This window comes from Ziziphus jujuba, chromosome 6 (genome assembly GCF_031755915.1).
Source record: "Ziziphus jujuba cultivar Dongzao chromosome 6, ASM3175591v1".
NCBI classification, from domain to species: domain Eukaryota; kingdom Viridiplantae; phylum Streptophyta; class Magnoliopsida; order Rosales; family Rhamnaceae; genus Ziziphus; species Ziziphus jujuba.
In genome coordinates, this window is record NC_083384.1 from 11,101,616 (window position 1) to 11,119,006 (window position 17,391).

General features: G+C 34.3%; 2 protein-coding genes across 8 annotated transcripts; one reads left to right on the forward strand and one right to left on the reverse strand.

The window, feature by feature from the left end:
* Positions 1–2,641: 2,641 nt before the first annotated feature.
* LOC107405424 (uncharacterized) lies at positions 2,642–6,313 on the forward strand. 4 transcript variants are annotated; one of them, XM_048464203.2, is made up of 6 exons: positions 2,643–2,946; positions 3,870–3,998; positions 4,080–4,200; positions 4,285–4,366; positions 5,474–5,627; positions 5,719–6,313. In XM_048464203.2, exons 1-6 carry the CDS (start codon positions 2,791–2,793, stop codon positions 5,851–5,853), a joined length of 777 nt encoding a protein of 258 aa, XP_048320160.1. In that variant the 5' UTR covers positions 2,643–2,790; the 3' UTR covers positions 5,854–6,313. The 4 variants fall into 4 exon arrangements, with proteins under 4 accessions (XP_024924835.2, XP_048320160.1, XP_015867963.2 ...); XM_016012475.4 differs by having other exon boundaries at positions 2,647–3,141; XM_025069067.3 differs by having other exon boundaries at positions 2,642–3,141; positions 5,474–6,313.
* A 415-nt stretch (positions 6,314–6,728) lies between these two features.
* On the reverse strand, positions 6,729–16,870 carry LOC107405425 (uncharacterized). Of its 4 annotated transcripts, none has more exons than XM_048464200.2 (27): positions 16,417–16,868; positions 16,127–16,205; positions 15,908–16,000; positions 15,726–15,831; positions 15,465–15,633; positions 14,544–14,718; positions 13,991–14,119; positions 13,291–13,851; positions 12,474–13,070; positions 12,120–12,188; positions 11,891–12,004; positions 11,568–11,813; positions 11,130–11,177; positions 10,908–11,045; positions 10,658–10,822; positions 10,488–10,550; positions 10,287–10,394; positions 10,112–10,195; positions 9,987–10,034; positions 9,788–9,862; positions 8,961–9,056; positions 8,787–8,867; positions 8,631–8,702; positions 7,963–8,007; positions 7,773–7,856; positions 7,344–7,447; positions 6,729–7,253 (listed from the first exon to the last, which is right to left on the reverse strand). In XM_048464200.2, the coding sequence occupies exons 1-27, from the start codon at positions 16,632–16,634 to the stop codon at positions 7,112–7,114; spliced, it is 3,909 nt and encodes a 1,302-aa protein (XP_048320157.2). In that variant the 5' UTR covers positions 16,635–16,868; the 3' UTR covers positions 6,729–7,111. The 4 variants fall into 4 exon arrangements, with proteins under 4 accessions (XP_048320157.2, XP_048320156.2, XP_048320158.2 ...); XM_048464199.2 differs by having other exon boundaries at positions 16,127–16,286; XM_048464201.2 differs by lacking the exon at positions 16,417–16,868 and having other exon boundaries at positions 15,908–16,003; positions 16,127–16,268.
* Between the last annotated feature and the right edge of the window lie 521 nt (positions 16,871–17,391).

Here is a 17,391-nt window from a genome sequence, read left to right on the forward strand (position 1 = left end):
AATATGTTGGATATGATTTCATTTTTATTCATCCAAATATCCTTGTCATCGCTAATTCTTTTGGATTTGGTGTTTTTTAATCTACATATTGCTAAGGAAAAAAAAAAATAACCATTTAGTTTAGCCTTGGAATTGCCTCATTATTAGGGTTACTCTGCTTTCATTCCAGGGCATAACAAATCTTCAACTTTATAGTTGAATTTTCAGCTTTGTTTTTAACATTTTGATATAAGCACATCGACTATTAATGTTATTGCAAAAATTATTGAAACCAAAACCATAAAATTTATGCCTTTTTAGATCCTGATAACAAGTTTCATAAATGTTGACAAATGACAAAATAAACAATTATTCAACAGAAAACTTACAAGTTTTTCTAAATAGATTTTTTGGATGGAATATTTACACAAGCCTTTGAAATTCTCATTATAGAACATCCATTAATTAAACAACTATAAATAAAATTAATAATATAAATATGAAGCCATTATAAAGGTTATGTTTTGAGTGCTTTCTGGTTTTAACTTTGTTTTTTTATCATCTGAATATTCTTGTCATCAAGATAAATTCTTATGGGGTTCATATTAGATCTATCTCATCATTCTGCAACTATACCACCAGCAGATGAAGGAAAAAAGTAATCATTTGGTTTGGCATTAGAGTTGCCATGTTTATACTCGTTATTAAAGGTTATTCTGTTGTTATAGTTGGAATCTTTTGCAACTTTTTAATAATTTCAACTTCTTCACTCGTACAGATTTTTTTCTTTTTTGAAAAAAAAAAATCTAAATTGATTACACTTAGAGTTCAAGTTCTTTTAAAATATTTCAAATTCCATATTCAATATACCCGTTACAATTAGTTGATGCAAAGACAAAATGCTGTGGAATATTGGAATTACTTGTATATGTTGTATTAAAAGAAGCTTATATTTTTAAAGGTCAAATAATCAGGTGAAAAGAAAGGTATAAGGTGGGCAATTGCACCAGAAAGTTAGAATATCTCAATTACAAAGAAAACTTAAAAATGAATAAAATGAGAAAAATAGAATAATAGAACACTCTTAATCTCTTTTTGGTTTTAGCTATCAAAAATACATAAATATAAAATAAAAATAGAAAAATAAAGAGAAATAGAAGGGATAAAATGATTATAATATAGCAATTATTATGTATTTTATTAATTTTCTTTTCTTTTTTTAAAAAAAGGAAGAAAGTTAGATACATTATGAATAATGATTCAAAATAATGATGAAACCATAAGAAAAAAAAAAAAAAACAAAAAAGTCTATCGTGCAATAGTTAGTAAAATGCCATATGATTTATTAATATGATAAGAATTTATATGATAATTTACATGTTTGAATACATAATATTGAACTGTATTTATATCAATATTATTTAATAAGATATATTCAAAAATTGATAATAATGGATGAAACCCATTAAAATATTAAGCTTAATAGACCTGTTAATATAGGAAATTTTTATAATTTTATATGGTATAATAATTTTACATATATTCTTCTAGATTTAATATTTTCTTAAAGTTATGTTGGATTTTAAATATTAGTTTAGATTGTAATTTTTTAATATTTTAAATTGATAATGTGTGTTTAGGTTTAATTTGTAATATTTTGAGTTAACAATTATTAATATATGTGGAATTTTAATTTGTATATATATATATATATATATTATTTTTTTAAATGTTAGCCTACCAACAAACATGTCCATTTAATTTTTTTTAAAAAGTTAATTTTATTATTTTGATATCTTATCAAAATTTGACATGCATGTATAATTGAATAAATGACTATTACATAAAAATTTAATAAATAGATTTAAATTTATATATCTCAACATGGAAATTTAATAAATTATGTTCGGATAAAAAAGTTTAATATGATTTAACACGACGCTTAGTTCCCAAATACACTAACTAGGGATGTCAATTTGCCCCGTCCATCCCCGAAACCGCGGTGCACCGTCCCTAACGGGGCGGTTTTTCTCCGAAAATTCGGAGATGTGGGGCGGACTCGGGGCAAATACCTAAAAACCGAGTCGGGGACGGGGAATAATATTTATTTATTATTTTTTTTATAAAATTTTATTTATGTAAAATTATTTTCTTCTTTTTTTTTAATTTATTTTTCTAAATATGTATTTTATTATAATTGTAAATTTGTTCCTTGATGTATTTTATTATATTTTTATTGCATTGTAGTCATTTTTTTTTATATTTTAATCATAAAATAATTTTTTTATATAAATTTTTTAAAAAAATATCAATTAAAAAACAAAAATGGGGAAAACCGTCTCGCCCCGTCCCCGTTCCGTAAAATCCCCGATCCCGCTCCGCACCTAAAAAAACAGAGAAAATCACAAGAATAAAATGTAAAATTCCCTACAAAAATAGGGATAGAATTTTAAAAACCGACCTCGCCCCGCCCCGTTGACATCCCTAACACTGACTCGATGCATAAATACTAAATTAAAAAAAAAAAATGATTTTCACTCAACTAAAAGTTCCAGTAAATTTGAGCCACGTCAATACTTGGCTTGGAATCCACGCTGACTTCGGCGTAGCAGATAGATCCACCTCCGAATTATTAGATTATTGAAAATATTCCCCTCCTTGTCTGGAGAAAAAAAATAAAAAAAAATAAAATTCAAATAAAATAATAAAAAGACACTGATTTTCTTTTCCCTTTGGTTTTGTCTCTCCAAAAAAGCTTCTATGGCATTTTGGTAAATCGGAGAGAATGAACGAACGTTGCTGTGGAGGTTGATGATCGGCGTGTCGGACATGGCACAGACGGGTCAAGCCGGTGGCGAAGTGTACGTGCCGAAGAGTCAGCAAGTATGGAGGGCGGTGGTGAACTGGTTGGGATTCTTCGTGCAGATGATCCTTCAGATCCTGAGAGGAACGCCATGCGTGTCTCAGGTCCTTTCCTATGTTGGTCTTCTAAGCCAACATCATCATCTTTTGTCTCCATCTTCTTCTTCTCCGGCTTTTAAGCCCTTGCCCGCTGTCGAACTCTCTCTCCAAGATTGCGACGATGGGGCTCATGTTAGCTTCCAAAATGGTGTCTGTGATGGTCCTCTCGCTGACCATCACCACCGCATTAAAAAACTTACTGTATGTTCGTTGATTTTTTATTTTTTTGGGCATTTTTAATTCTCTTTTTTTTGGCTGGGTAATTTAAGGCGAAACTAATTGAAGCATGTGGGTTTTTTCTTTTTTCTTTTTTTTTAAAAAAAAATTGAAAAGTAATTAGTTGAAACATTATAGATTGTTGTAGAAAATGGGACGTTTCAGATATATTACTTGTTTCCAAAAGTTGTTTTTAAACTATTTTCAGATGTTGGTTTTTGTTATTTTCAATAGATTGAATAAAAACTAAAAATATAAAAAAACTGAAAACTGGTTATGAAATTATTTTCACGGGTTTGTTGTTTGTAACATTCGGTTACAGTGACAAACTGTAAAAATGCCTGCTAATTTGTGAGTTGGAGTATTTGGAATTAACTTTTCTGACTAGGGGTAGTACCTCAAAAATTAGGCAAGGTTTTGATGAACGTTAGTCTGAATTACTTGCTTTAGAAATTGGATGAGAGCTGTGTTTGTGATATTAGTCACTAGGAGGAATCTGATGTCCTTTATTTACCTTTACAAGGTTTTTGCGTGGTTTATAAAGTGTCAGAATGGTTCATGAACATCATATTTGCAGCTATCTGCATTTCGTCTGAAATTTTGCTTTTGTGAACATGTGCATAGTTGCAAAAGTCCCCATGTCTTGTCTTTGTGTGAGAGCTTGATGGTTTGCTGGTACAAGGGTTTAGTAAAGGATTGGCTTGGTCATGTAGGTGGTTCTTGACTTGGATGAGACTCTAGTATGTGCATATGAAACATCTAGCTTGCCTCCTGTGATTCGCACTCAAGCAATGGAGGCAGGATTGAAGTGGTTTGAGTTGGAATGTCTATCTTCAGATAAGGTCTCTCTTCTTTCTCTGGTCATTTTCTGCTCAATACTTTTCGCATAACAGTATGATTAATATGATATCTATTGGTTGAAGGAATATGAAGGAAAACCAAAGATCAACTATGTTACTGTGTTTGAACGTCCTGGTTTGCAAGAGTTCTTGAAACAGATCAGTGAATTTGCAGATCTCATCCTCTTTACTGCTGGTCTTGAAGGTTAGTTGTTGTTTGACTAGCTTTCACATACTTTCTTGTTTTTTCCTTCCCATTCCTCTTACTTTTTTACATCACCATAAACAGGTTATGCTAGGCCTCTTGTTGACAGAATAGATTCAGAGAATCGATTTAGCCTTCGCCTTTATCGCCCTTCTACAGTTAGCACGTAAGTGTTGCTTGCATTTAATGTTTGAGTAATATTTGAATGAGAGATTTATATAAAATGTCCATAAGGTACATTGATAATGGTACATATATAAATTCATATGTGCCATAATTGCATGCAGACATGTCAAATGAGAATTAGGTATGTACTTAAGTCAAAATGCATACTTTACATCCATCCATCCATGCATGTCTGTATGAATATTGGGACATCTGGGCTGAATTTATTGAAATGCACAACATGAAGTTCCAAAAGGTGTTCCAAGAATCAAAGGCACCATTATCCTAATAACAACAACAACAGCAAGTTTCAGATGAATCTGCATTCTGTTCATTCAAGGAAGCTTCTATGTAGACCATAGAGTTCATGGTACTTAAAAATTTTATTGGAGAAGTACTTGCGTCTGTGGGTGAGTTGAAGACTCGAGGGAGGAAGAAAATTGGACATTGAATATCTTGGTACTCTGTGGATATCTTTGTTTCTGGGTGTCATGAAAATTTGTCTTTTAATTGGACACTGAAAGAGCCGGCTGAGAGAAAGTTTATGGGGAGAGAGGGGGCTGAAGCTCTCTCACTTTTTCCTTTTGTTTTGTTTTCTTTTTTTGTCTCATATATATTTCATGTTAAATTCAACATTTCATATATGAAAAATGGAAATTAACAAGCACATGTATAAATAATGTGTTGTCTCCACTGGATATGTCTTTTCCTTTATGCTTATGTCCTTTGATCTTCATGTAAAATTAACCTGACATTCAGTTTTTGTTGCGTATACCACTTAGCGTTATCTATTTTTGTGCTTGTGACTTTTTCTGAAGCGGTTATTCTAAAGAAGGATATATTCTATAGCGACCAAAATAACATGATAATTTTTGTTGGTTATCTAGATACTTACAGTCATATTAATTCAGCTCAAAAAAATAAAAAAATAAAAAGAAACTATAGAGCTATTGCATCCTTCAATTTCCTCACCAAGTTCATTGTTATTTATTTGTAAATACAATAAACCAAAACGTTGCATCTGCAAGAACTGATCAAAATGTCAACTTTGGACATTCATTATCAACACTTACATTGATAAGACCATTGAAATTTATGCCCATCACAGGGAATATCGAGAACATGTGAAGGATCTTTCTTGTATATCAGAAGATCTCTGTAGGATTGTCATTGTTGATAACAACCCTTTTAGTTTCTTACTGCAGCCTCTGAATGGAATACCATGTATTCCATTCTCTGCTGGACAGCCATATGATGATCAGGTAAATTTTACGCGCTTTATTATTTCGAAAGTTGAAAATTTGCTTTTGATTAAATCCTCATTTGCAATTTCTTCTGTTGTGCGTTGCATAGCTTTTGGAGGTTCTGCTTCCACTCCTAAAGCAACTCTCCATTCAAGAAGATGTCAGGCCTGTGCTTTATGAGAGATTCCAAATGCCAGAATGGTTCCAGTTGCATGGAATTCCTGTTACTGGTTCGACATTGTGATGAAAACATAAAGCAGCTGAGCAGAGCACGTGGGCCAAGTGAGTTTTGTAGAGCACTTAACGACCAGATGTTATCAGTTGTTGTATATTAAGAACATGTGCACGGGGGCATGGAAGCGGTATATAGGATTCAAAAATTTTCTAGATTGCCTGCAAAATAGGATCGACTCTCAGAAAAGACGGTCCTAACAGTGCAAGTTCCATCATCGATTTAACTCTTGATTCTTTTGTAATTAGGTATGCATTTTCATAGGTTGTAAAATCAATTTGGGTGGATTTTGGAAATTGTAACGAAGTTCTTCTCGGAAATGGGACATTAATAATTCAATGTTTCTATCCCCTACTTAGCTGTCTACATTTTCATGGTAAATTCCAAACCAGTTTATAGATAGGTACTGTTTGCTTCGCTTGTAATTTCAATTTCCTTTATTATTATATTATGGCTGATCTTTACTGATGGAGTAATATTTTGGTAACTTTTTTTTTTTCCCCTCATTACAACCTGAGAGGAGGACTTTCCTCCAAGTCATAGAATTGAACCCTGTATTTAAAAGTCTTACCCTTGGTGATTTTGCTACTGGATCAAGTTTGAAATACAATATTTTCACAACTTATTAATCTCATTAACTACTAGATATATATTAGAGAAATTTATGGAACATACAAATTAAATCTAATATTTAAAACTTATCCAGTTTAACGACTCATGATCCTTGTGGAGTAGAACTTTCCATTTCAGCATGCCCAAGGCTGGACACCCTAGTGGGTTAATCCACCAGTCTGCGATACCAAATACGTAATCCTGGATTCAAGTGGTGCTCTACACACTTCAGCAAAAAAGGGGGAAAAAGAATGCCAGTAACCATGAACATCGGCTAAAGCGAAAATAAATTTACATTACTTTCAGAGTGAGATGATGATTATGAAAATCATCGTACAAAATCAGCCTTGTTACACCTTCAAAATTTTGATAATCTTACAGAAAATTACAATGTTCCTACTTGAGCAACTGCCTGATTGTTGATTAGGATGTAAAAGAGCAGCAACTTTTATTGCACGGAAGTGGTCTCATTGTGTCAACTTACAGGGTATTATATAACATAATCACCTTGCCTCCATTGCCAAAGAAATTTGCAACATGAACATCTTGTCTCATCGTTTAGCGAAAAGATTGCATCAGTTAGTCCACATATGGGGCATTTGGTAGACTAATCAATCCTAATTTGGATCTTTCAGGCTCTTCAATCTGAATTGGCATGTCAGGAAGTGCTAGATTCTTTTGATTTCTCTATGACCGCCTCCTTATCTGAGTTGCTTGCATCTCCTGCCCGAGCCTGACTGGTCTGTGCCTGACTTGACGTCTGGGAATCAGAAGCAATGCCCAAGACTGCCAGAATAGACCTGCAGAAATAAGCCATGTCAAACAATCAGTTAAGCTGATATGACGCCCCCATATAACACATATGAAAGCTTCACGACCAAAAGAAGAACCTTGGAAGTGAAGATCGGATTTCCGGTTGACTGACATGTGCAACCAGGGGTGCTCTCAGAGCTGCAGTTCTATTTAATGCATTTTGTAGCTGTGCTGGAGGTAACTGGAAGACAACTACACTGTTAAAAAATTTTCATCTAGGAACGAAAATGAAATGCTTAATCAAGAGAAAGAAGCATTAAAATATGTTTCTCCAACATATTGCCAACAAGGGATCCTCCTTCCGAGAAAGCACATAAAGCCACTACCTATTTTATTGTTTTCAGAATCACAAAGAGGAAAAACAATTAATATGTCAAAACAAACACAAAGAAAGTGATGGAACATTCACCCATGTAGAAACAATGAAACTTTCACCCAAAGTAGAAGTTATGAAACATCATAAGGAAAAAAGTTTAGCCACCCAAGTGGAAACCATAAACAGACACCTGAAGCAATATGCTGAATGACTGAGGCTTTGTCAAGAATGCACACTTCAAGAATCCCACCCAGAGTTTCGGGTATTTCCATATCTGCGACAACTCACTTGGTCACAAAAAAAAAAAAAAAAAAAAAAAAAAAAAAAAAAAAACAGTACATAGGTACTAAACAACTATCAATTTAGCATAACAAAAGTACCTGTTTGCCTACAAGTCGAGAGAGAATCTCCATTATGAAATCCACCTACATCATTTCAATTCAGTGAGCCACTAAGTCAGAAATAAGTTATCTGAAGGCACGGATTTGAGGAAGTATGATCTCTTAATTTAATGGAAAACAGCCACTTAGAGCAGCCAAATGTAGCAATAAATGAGGGCAAATTAAAGTTAAATTTTGGCTCTCTCAGAAATGGGTCTTCACAACCAAAGGTATCTTATAAATGTCTATTATCATTCCATATATACATCAACATTAATGCACGTGGCATATACAATTCTAAGAGATATGAAACATAGGAAAGTACATATCCAAATATATTATAAAAATTAAGCACAGGTGCAAACATGCACACACATTTATACACAAGCAAAACACAACCTACCTAACTAAGCCTCTATTTTAAAATGGGGGTAAAGATAAAAGTCCAAATCATATAATCACATTTCTGAAAAACAAATTATGGGCAAACATTAAATGTAACACTGTAAAGCTTCAATATAAAATATCCTTTGTGCAATTGAAATTCATGCGATTCCTTTACCAATCCCTATGAAACAATTATTACGGTTCCTTTAAACAAACAAAATACCACTCTAAGCCCCTCTTAATCATCCATGAATGTAAACACTTGCTTCTTAAATTCTTACCAGTGCTGGAAAAGCACCTATTGCTTGTAACACCGTACGCATAAACAGTATAGGAAGAGGAATCTGCTCAACCTGCAAGGAAGAAGCTTTGATCATCTTTGAGTTCAGGTCAGAAGTATTGATCATTAAGGAATATAAGTTCTCAGTAGTACGCACCAACTGATTCAAAACTTTAGCAAGAACTTGTTGGGTGAATATCTGCCGCTGATCAAAGCAAAAATTGCAAGCGTCTGTTACCTGCTCAAAAAGAAATATTACAATTGTGAACTAATGCTCCCTTGTAAAGTTGCAATCAAGAAGAAAAGAGGGACTGCTGTTTTAAACACTTACCTTCTTCAATGGAATTCCATCTCTGTCAGGATCAATCCCATGGATAGCTATTAAGACTTCGGCCGGAGCTAGCACAGGACCAGAATGGGGTGATCCCTTTTCCAGGTGGTTTAATTTAATTAGAGAATTCAGTTAGCAGTTAAACAACAAATAGGATCATGAGGGATTTAAAATAAGTCCCACATGATGACTAATCTAAAATTTGTTTGCTTTCATTACATTACTCTTTAACCAATTTATCTAAAGCCAAATTACCCCACCAAGCCATCTCAACTAGGGAACATCCTCTCATAGATAATTGTGCAAAAGAAAAATGGAAAAATTCAGATTGAAAGCATACAGCTATACAATACAGAATATTACTCAAAGCATTTAAGCATGACCAAACTCTCAGTAACAAGTTGGAATAAGCGAAAGAAAAATAAGAATTTGATAGACAACCAATGGGTCTTAGATGAAGGTGGAAAAACTACTGATATAGAAAACCCGCTTTAAGCAACTGAAAATACGTGCAGGAGATAGGAGACAAAAATAAATATCTCAGAACCTCCAGTTTTCACTTTCACATGCCACTAAAAATGTCAAAAAGTAAATTCTCTATTACAAATGGTTGCACGCACATGACAAAAATCTGCTTGTACCAAGAAGATTAGTAAATTATCAATAAGAAATTAATATGGAATATCTTAAGGACATTATATAACCTGTTTGTAGTATCTATAATATTATCGTAAAATAATAAAACGGAATTGACGAAATGCATTGCATATTTAAGATATAACCAAGAATACTTATTTTTCCAAGGAGAAACATAGGTACATAGATACCTGCAGTGTCCGAGTAATAGCTGCTTGGAATTTATCTGGTGGAAGGTTCAAAAGTTGGGGGAAAACCAGCAAAACCTAAAAAAATAAGCTAATTAAAACAATCGTCGCAAAAAGTGGTAAGATATTATGACCATCAAAAAATGAACAAATCAGCTGAACGGTACTATGACCACAAAACAGGGTAAGAATTCAATAAAACCTCATCTTTTGGTAGAAATGGTAAAATTGGAATAAGTATCTCTACATCCTGCAATCAATCACAAAAAAATATACATTAGATGATAGTTTCTTCCTGTCTACTATCTATAAAACTGTATGATCTACCTTGACTTTTGAATCATGCAACTTCCTAAGGGTAAAAATTAGTTCTGGAGAGGGGATTGTCCCATCTGTCAGTGTATGCAAAACCTGGTGCAGCATCCCAAAAAAATTTATAAAAACGAGATGTTAATCCTATGATCTTTAAATATTACTGATAAAATTATAAAATAAACAGCACCTGCATTAGGAGGTTCTCGCTTCCTACTGGAGGATCTGAAATAATTTCAAGAAGGTATGATGATGAACCCATAGTACGAACTAGTATTGGAATATGGCGATGAACTGCCTGCACCATACAACTAATAAGAAAAAGTAGGGTGTAGCAGAAGGCAAGCATTAACACCATTTCCATATGAACTACAAATGCAAACTAACAAACCTGCTTAACAGCCTTTGAAGCGCGTCTATAAATAACAAATATTTCACGGAAAAGGAGATGCTTCTGTCATTTGGTTCACAGACATAATTTTAAGTTTTCTGAAGAATGATCAATAAAAGACAACAAAATGGTAGGAATTTACAAGCAAATAAAGTAAGCTGAGATGACACCTTTGTACACAGAGCAAAATATAGTGACATGCAACGTTGGGCCTCAGCCATCGAAAAGGATGACACACTTTGAGAAGTGCATGATTGATGAGTATCAGAAGAGACATCTTTACTGTTGGCACTTGTTGATCGAGGTTCATTTAAATGCTTTTCTGAATCAGAATCCTGTTACAATCATACTCAAAAGATGAATAAAAACCCAAATCAAAACAAATATATCTCCATGTCAGCAAAGCAAAAATGATACGACCTTCTGCAATTCAGTAATTGGTCCTTCAGCATCTGTTGCTTCGGTTGCATCAGCAGTTATTACAGAAAGTAACGTTTCCTTTGAAAAATCTTCTATTCTTTGGGCAATGGATGACATAGGATAAAGCTTGTTTGCAACCTATTGAAATGAACACAGTGCCTAAAAAACTATCATAACATGGATAATCAAACAGCTAAAATTTGCCATTGGTGGGTAAAGTACCAGTCGTATAGCCTTCATTCGCACTTCCTCCACAGGGTGAACTGCACTCTTCCATAGATGAAAGAATAAAAGTCAAATAACAGAAACAAAATGAAAAGTAGCACATAAATAACCGCAAAGGGGAGACAGCAATAATAATCAAAAGCCAAAAAAGGACTAAATAGTAAATTCCATAGAACTAATAGATTCAAACTATAGTAGGTGACACAATTTTCCAGAAAGAAATCAAGAGATGCAGATGGAGTTGTTTGTACTTATATTAGGCTACTAACATATGCAGTCAATTTAATTTTTCTTTTTATAAATTAAATGCTATTTTAAAAAACAAACACAACAAACTAAACAATTACCAAAAAGAGCTTCAGAAATATGAAAGAAAACAACGTGAACAGACATGGCGAACACCATGGTTAAAAAGCAAAGAAAAAGAGGGAAAACCTGTAAAGCAATTTTCAAGCACGCATCTCGAAAAGGAGGCCTCAGCAATATCAGACTCCATACAGTGCTGAGACCTTGTGTCACTCGGTCCCCACTTTGCATCTCTTTTTCCACTTTGTCACCATTTCCAGGTGAACACATGCTTTCCAATAATTTCAAAACTGAGTTCGGCAAATATGGAACATCACCAAGTAATCTACTTAATGATTTGTCTGAGGGTGGGAATGAATCTCTAAGTGTTTCTACCTGCATTAAAATAGAAAAAAGACTCAGCATATCTTGATTCTTGCAAAGGACAAGGAAATTAAATTATAAACACATACCACAGCAAGGAGAAACATCTCATATTCAGAAGTAGCAGTTGTTGAAGAAAAGAAGTCACGCTCTTCTGCCTCACCAAATAACCTGTACAGGACACGCAATGTCAACTCGTGTCCCTGAAGAAATCCAGTAGTTACAGTCAGCCGGTAATAACATTTGATAAACAGAAGAGCAAATAACTAACAAGAATCATCCTTTTTATAAACTACCAACAAGAGAACATATACTTGCCTCATGATTCATATAATCTGCCAAGATATGCTTCTGTATTGCTTTCCATGGATCTAACTCCAACGGAAACTGCGAAAGATAATAGTAAAACTTTGAGAGCATAAGAAGACACTTTAATAAAAATAATAATAATAATAATAAATAAATAAATAAAAAATCATCTTAGAAAATATTAGTTTTATATATCAGCCTCAGAAAAGTTTAGAGGTCAATCGACATTAATAACCAACCCACGAAACAAATTGGACACAGCTGCAAATATAGAAGTCACAAGATTTGCACAAATAATAATAATAATAATTATTATTATTATAATAATAATAATAATAATCTCTAACCAGATATAGTTTCTACCTGAACTCCTAAGAAGGCAAGCAGAGAAAACTCGACTTGTGAACCTCCAGCTACTGCTATTTGCTTATATGCCTCAAGTATCCGGATAAAAGCCAATTTTTGCAACTTATCCTTCTCTTCATCAGCAAGGTTGACAACAGGTGCAGACATCTTTGGTAAGATAATATGACTGGATACCCCAACCGAAGTTGCTGTTGAGGAGACCAGGCTGTTGACATCTGCAACAGTTGCTTTTGGACTTAGCTCCTCAGACCGATCTGTTGACATTGATTGAAGTAAATTTAATGGTGATCTTTGACTGACACTCGTAGCTTGCTCTTGACTGGCATCTTCTAAATCTGTGGAGGCCATTGAAGAAGCAGCTGGGTGTTCAGACAATCCATCATTACGAACAGAAGAATCTAATCCAGGTATTCCACTCTCTAGGTTCTCCATATCATGGATTTCAGATGGAACAGCTGGGAAGCCTTTCTCCATTTCAGAAGAAGCTGATAGACCAGTCGACAACACTACAGTTTCTACTCCATCCTTCATGCCAGCACTTACAAGCACACTATCATCTACAGCTACTGCATGTTCTTCCTCCACTTCAGGTGTCTGTAGTTACCAAAAATATAAATGTCAAAAGATTAAAAAAGAAAAACAATACCCAAAAAAAAAAAAAAGGAATGAGTTTAACTTGAGTTATAAATGGAAAAAGAAGAATTAGGGAAGAAAAAACATGAAAGTTTTGCTATTCAACATGATTAGACGCTAAAGTCAAAAAGAAATAAACAGATAAATGGATGACAATTGAAATTAGATGTTAAGACCTTACCACTATATCATTTGAGAGTGATGGATAAGCATTTAGCAGCGAAGCTATAGGAGGGAAAGTACTAGAAAGTGAGAGAACATTAGCAATAAATGATGGTGGATATTTAACTCGAGAATCACCACCAATTATACTCATATTCACCAGTGGTTCATCATCTCCTTCAGCTTTAGTGTGATTGGGAGGAAGATTACGCATATTTGCCATCACTACCTCAGCTAGTAAGTCAGCAGAGATGCTTGAAATGAGAATTTCTAAAGAACCAACAGCCTTTTCACCTTGAGCAACCAATGCACCAAACATAGCAACAAGTTGCTGCACAGGACCAGTATCACCCTCTACTTTAGAAGTGGTTGCTCCAGTTGAAGAAACATCATCCTGAGTCCCAGTGATATTCCAATCAGACTCTTTAGCTGATTCCTCCGAGACACTAGACATTGATCTGACACGTTTTCCAGATGCATCTTCATCCTTGGCTAAATCACTACTGTCTTGTGCTCCAGATCTTTTCCTAACAAAGCTACTATGGGCAGAATCATATGCTTCAACAGTGGGTTTTTTTTCCTGTAAAATTTCAAACCGTAATGAAGCTCTAAAGGTATGGTATGCTGCCATATGCTATAACAAAAGTCTAAATTTATACATTTCTATATATATATACACAAAACTAATATGGTAAGTGTGCTAAGAAATGTAACGATACCTTAACAACTGAAGCATCATCTTGCCCATCCTCTGGACCTCCATTAATATTGCAAACCTGATGAAGGGCTTGTTCTGCCAAGCTTCCAGCTTTCATCTCTCTCAGGGCCCCAACTAATCGATCCCGCCACTAGAGAAACCAAAATTTCATTTCATATGATTCTTTAAATAAATTAAATACTCAAAGCATAAATTGAACACCTCAAAACTTCTAAAGACCCAAGTACATGCTACTTTCCAAATATCATATTTCTATGAAGAAAAAAAAGGATGCTGAATAAACTGATAGAGAATAACATGCATTGCAATAGCAGGGTAAGATGTAGATGTAAAATGTCAATTACTGAAATTATTTGAAAATTATAATTGTTACATCAAGATGTGAATACTAAACAAAGTCTACACATTCACAGAGCCACAGTAAAACAATATTAGAAAAAATGAGCAACAAAGCATGAAAGACGTCACCAGCCATATACAACTGAACTTCACATATTAGTTCTTTTAAAATAAATAAGAGAACATCAAACATAAAATTGTATAAAGAAAAATACCGGTGCAGCACCAGGGTGTGTGCATTTTAAACAGATGAGGAAGGCATTTCTTAGAGCATGATGTGCCCCAGGAACATTCACCCCATTATTGGCCGAGCTCGAGGGGTTCAGACCAAGTAAAACTGGCAGAATGCGTCCATAGAATGCAGGCCTTTTCTTTGCAATTGCTGAAAGACTGGATTCACATGTTAAAACATAATGGTAAAAGAACCATAAAAATAACAGAAACAGATTCAAACAGATAACAGACAATAAAAAAGTAAGGCAGCATATACAGTTTAGGGAAGTTCCCAAATGAACCATGAATTCTTAATTGTGCAGAACCAAGTAATCTAAATTCTTATTCGCCATTAATCAGGAAAGTCAGATACAAGAAGGCCATAATCTTCAGACATCCTTTCGACATATTTTTTGCTAGAGACTAAAAGGATCAATTCCAAGACCTTAAATTTAGAATAGATGGATGTTGCCATCAAGGAGTCCCCTTCGGGACTATTCATCAGTAATTCATTAGACATAAGTATATACAAATCACAAGATCCATATTTCTTTGTTCAAAAAGTGCCCAGTAATTAGGGAAGGATATGATTCCCATAGGGACAGCTCCACTAGCAAATGCCATCTTGACATATGGAAGCAATGAGGATGAAGAGGCAGAGAACAATTTTAGCAGTTTTTTCTTATATTAACATCGAGTCCCTCACAGGTGATTATTTACTGACAACACAATTATTTCGGTGTTAAAAGAAAAAAAAAAAAAAAGAGTCGTCCAAACCAGTTTTATATCAAAAAGCCACTTGTATTCAAGTCTAGAAGCCAATAGAGCCGTCTCAAATTTTGGATGATTGTATCTACATAATTTTGAGCTTGCAAAAAAAAAAAAAAAAAAAAAACAAGATGCAGAGAACAGAAAAGGCCTACCTGTTAATAAGCACAGCAAGCATTGAGTTATTGAGAGAGTTCACAGTCGGGAACCTAAGCTGATCAAGCAATAAACCCAAACTTTGACTGGCCTCTATTGACAAATCTCCAACATTTAGTGCAGGATGACCGCCACGAAGCCAAGATATATTGAATTCAACCTGGCTCCCTACACGTGAGAATATCATACTGTGTAAATGCAAGCCCTTTATGGTGTTAGAACATTAACAAATTAGAAGGTCTGCAAAATCATAGTTTTACCTTCAACGGATGGGGGCTCTGAAGAACCATTAGGATCAGGAGTGTAAAGAAGAATAATTGCTTCTACAAACTTCAGTGCCAACAACCTTGTCCCGCCACTTCCCAACTTGGAAAAATGTTATTGCAGTGAATAAAACTGAACAAAAACTCATATGTAATTAATGTTTAGGCTCATTTCTTACCTGAAAAGCTATTGAGTATATTTTCTCCTTGAGCTTTATCATCCATGCCCATGATGACTGAAGCGAACCATCCAGTTCACTAGAATATAGACCCTACTAAGGTAATGATTCTGTTAGTCATTATGGAAGAGCAACAAAATACATCTACTAAGGGAGCCAAAATGAACTTCAAGCCTACAAACTAAGTATCTCAAACTTCAAACTAAGAAATAAAGTCACCTGAACAGCAATCTTTTCAAGGGTGCAGCGAAATAAATCAATAGCACAAGTGATGGCTTGTCGAGCAACGGCTGGTGTACTATCATTCAAAAAATTTATACATACAGGTACGATTTCAGGTAACAATTCCGTGTGCTTTAATCCAATTTCGCCAATCATTCTATATTGGAAATAAACCACAACTAATTAAAAAAACGTTCAAACTTTTAGAAATTTTGTAACTTTCCCGGAAAACAAACAAATATATACCCCCAAAAAAAAATAATAAAGAAAGAAAGAAAAAAGCGTACTCGGCGGCAAACTTGCGAACTGGACTGAAACTATCAGACTGAAGCTCGAATAGACGAGGGAGGAACTCGGAGAGCAAAGCAGGGTCTTCATGGACCAAATCCTGCTTCAATTGGCGCAAGTAATCGAGCTTCGACGGTATGTCGGTGGCCAATTTGGCCGAGTCGAGAAGATTGGCGTGCCTTGTTGTCCGGTTCGAGGCCATTACCACACCCACCATTTCATAACGAAACCCTAATGTCGTTTCTGTTAAACCGTTAGACCGTGAACATTAAGTATTTGTGGAAGATAATAAAAGAACGGAGAGATTCGAAACGAACAAGGCGAGAGAGGGAAGGTGCATATAAGAAACTGCAAATTGAAATAAATAATATAAATATTGTCGTTTCGTGGTCACAGGCTTGAAGAAGAAGAAGAAGAAGAAGGAGAAGCAGGTGCTTAGTTTTGGTTTTGGGGTTCCCTCTGTGGGCTGTATGTCTTGGCCTGTGGTGTTTGGTCTTCTTCTTTCTTGTGTTGGGTTGCTTCTAACCCAATTACTTCTTGAAAATAGCCCAGCGCAGCCCAAAATTGTGAGTCTAGCCCAATTCCTGTGTATTGACCCTTAGGGTGCATTGGGTACACAGGATAAATTCGGATCGAATATGATCGGATAGGACATATCTGGATCGGATAAAATAGAATAATACGGTCCTGTATTTAGTATAGTTTTGAACTGAATAATGAACTAGTTCTTCCATGTTTGGTGCAGGATTAAACTGGATTGGACTATTTTAAATTTTTTTAATTTTTTTAAAAGAAAAATTATAGAATTCTATTTATAATTAAATAATGTAAAAATTATAGAATTCTATTTATAATTAAATAATGTACTTAATTAATATTGGAAATTGATATATTTGTATTTACATATTTCATTTACCCTTTTTATTACATCCACAAACTATATTAATTTATAATTTTAAAATTAAATAAAAATT

Coding starts and splice junctions, on each gene's coding strand:
- LOC107405424 (XM_025069067.3), top strand. CDS start 2,791: ATGATCGGCGTGTCGGACATGGCACAGACGGGTCAAGCCGGTGGCGAA. Junction 3,142..3,869: donor ACCGCATTAAAAAACTTACT/GTATGTTCGTTG, acceptor TTGGTCATGTAG/GTGGTTCTTGACTTGGATGA. Junction 3,999..4,079: donor AATGTCTATCTTCAGATAAG/GTCTCTCTTCTT, acceptor TATTGGTTGAAG/GAATATGAAGGAAAACCAAA.
- LOC107405425 (XM_048464199.2), bottom strand. CDS start 16,634: ATGGTGGGTGTGGTAATGGCCTCGAACCGGACAACAAGGCACGCCAAT. Junction 10,823..10,907: donor CAATTACTGAATTGCAGAAG/GTCGTATCATTT, acceptor TGATTGTAACAG/GATTCTGATTCAGAAAAGCA. Junction 10,196..10,286: donor GCGAGAACCTCCTAATGCAG/GTGCTGTTTATT, acceptor ATGCTGCACCAG/GTTTTGCATACACTGACAGA.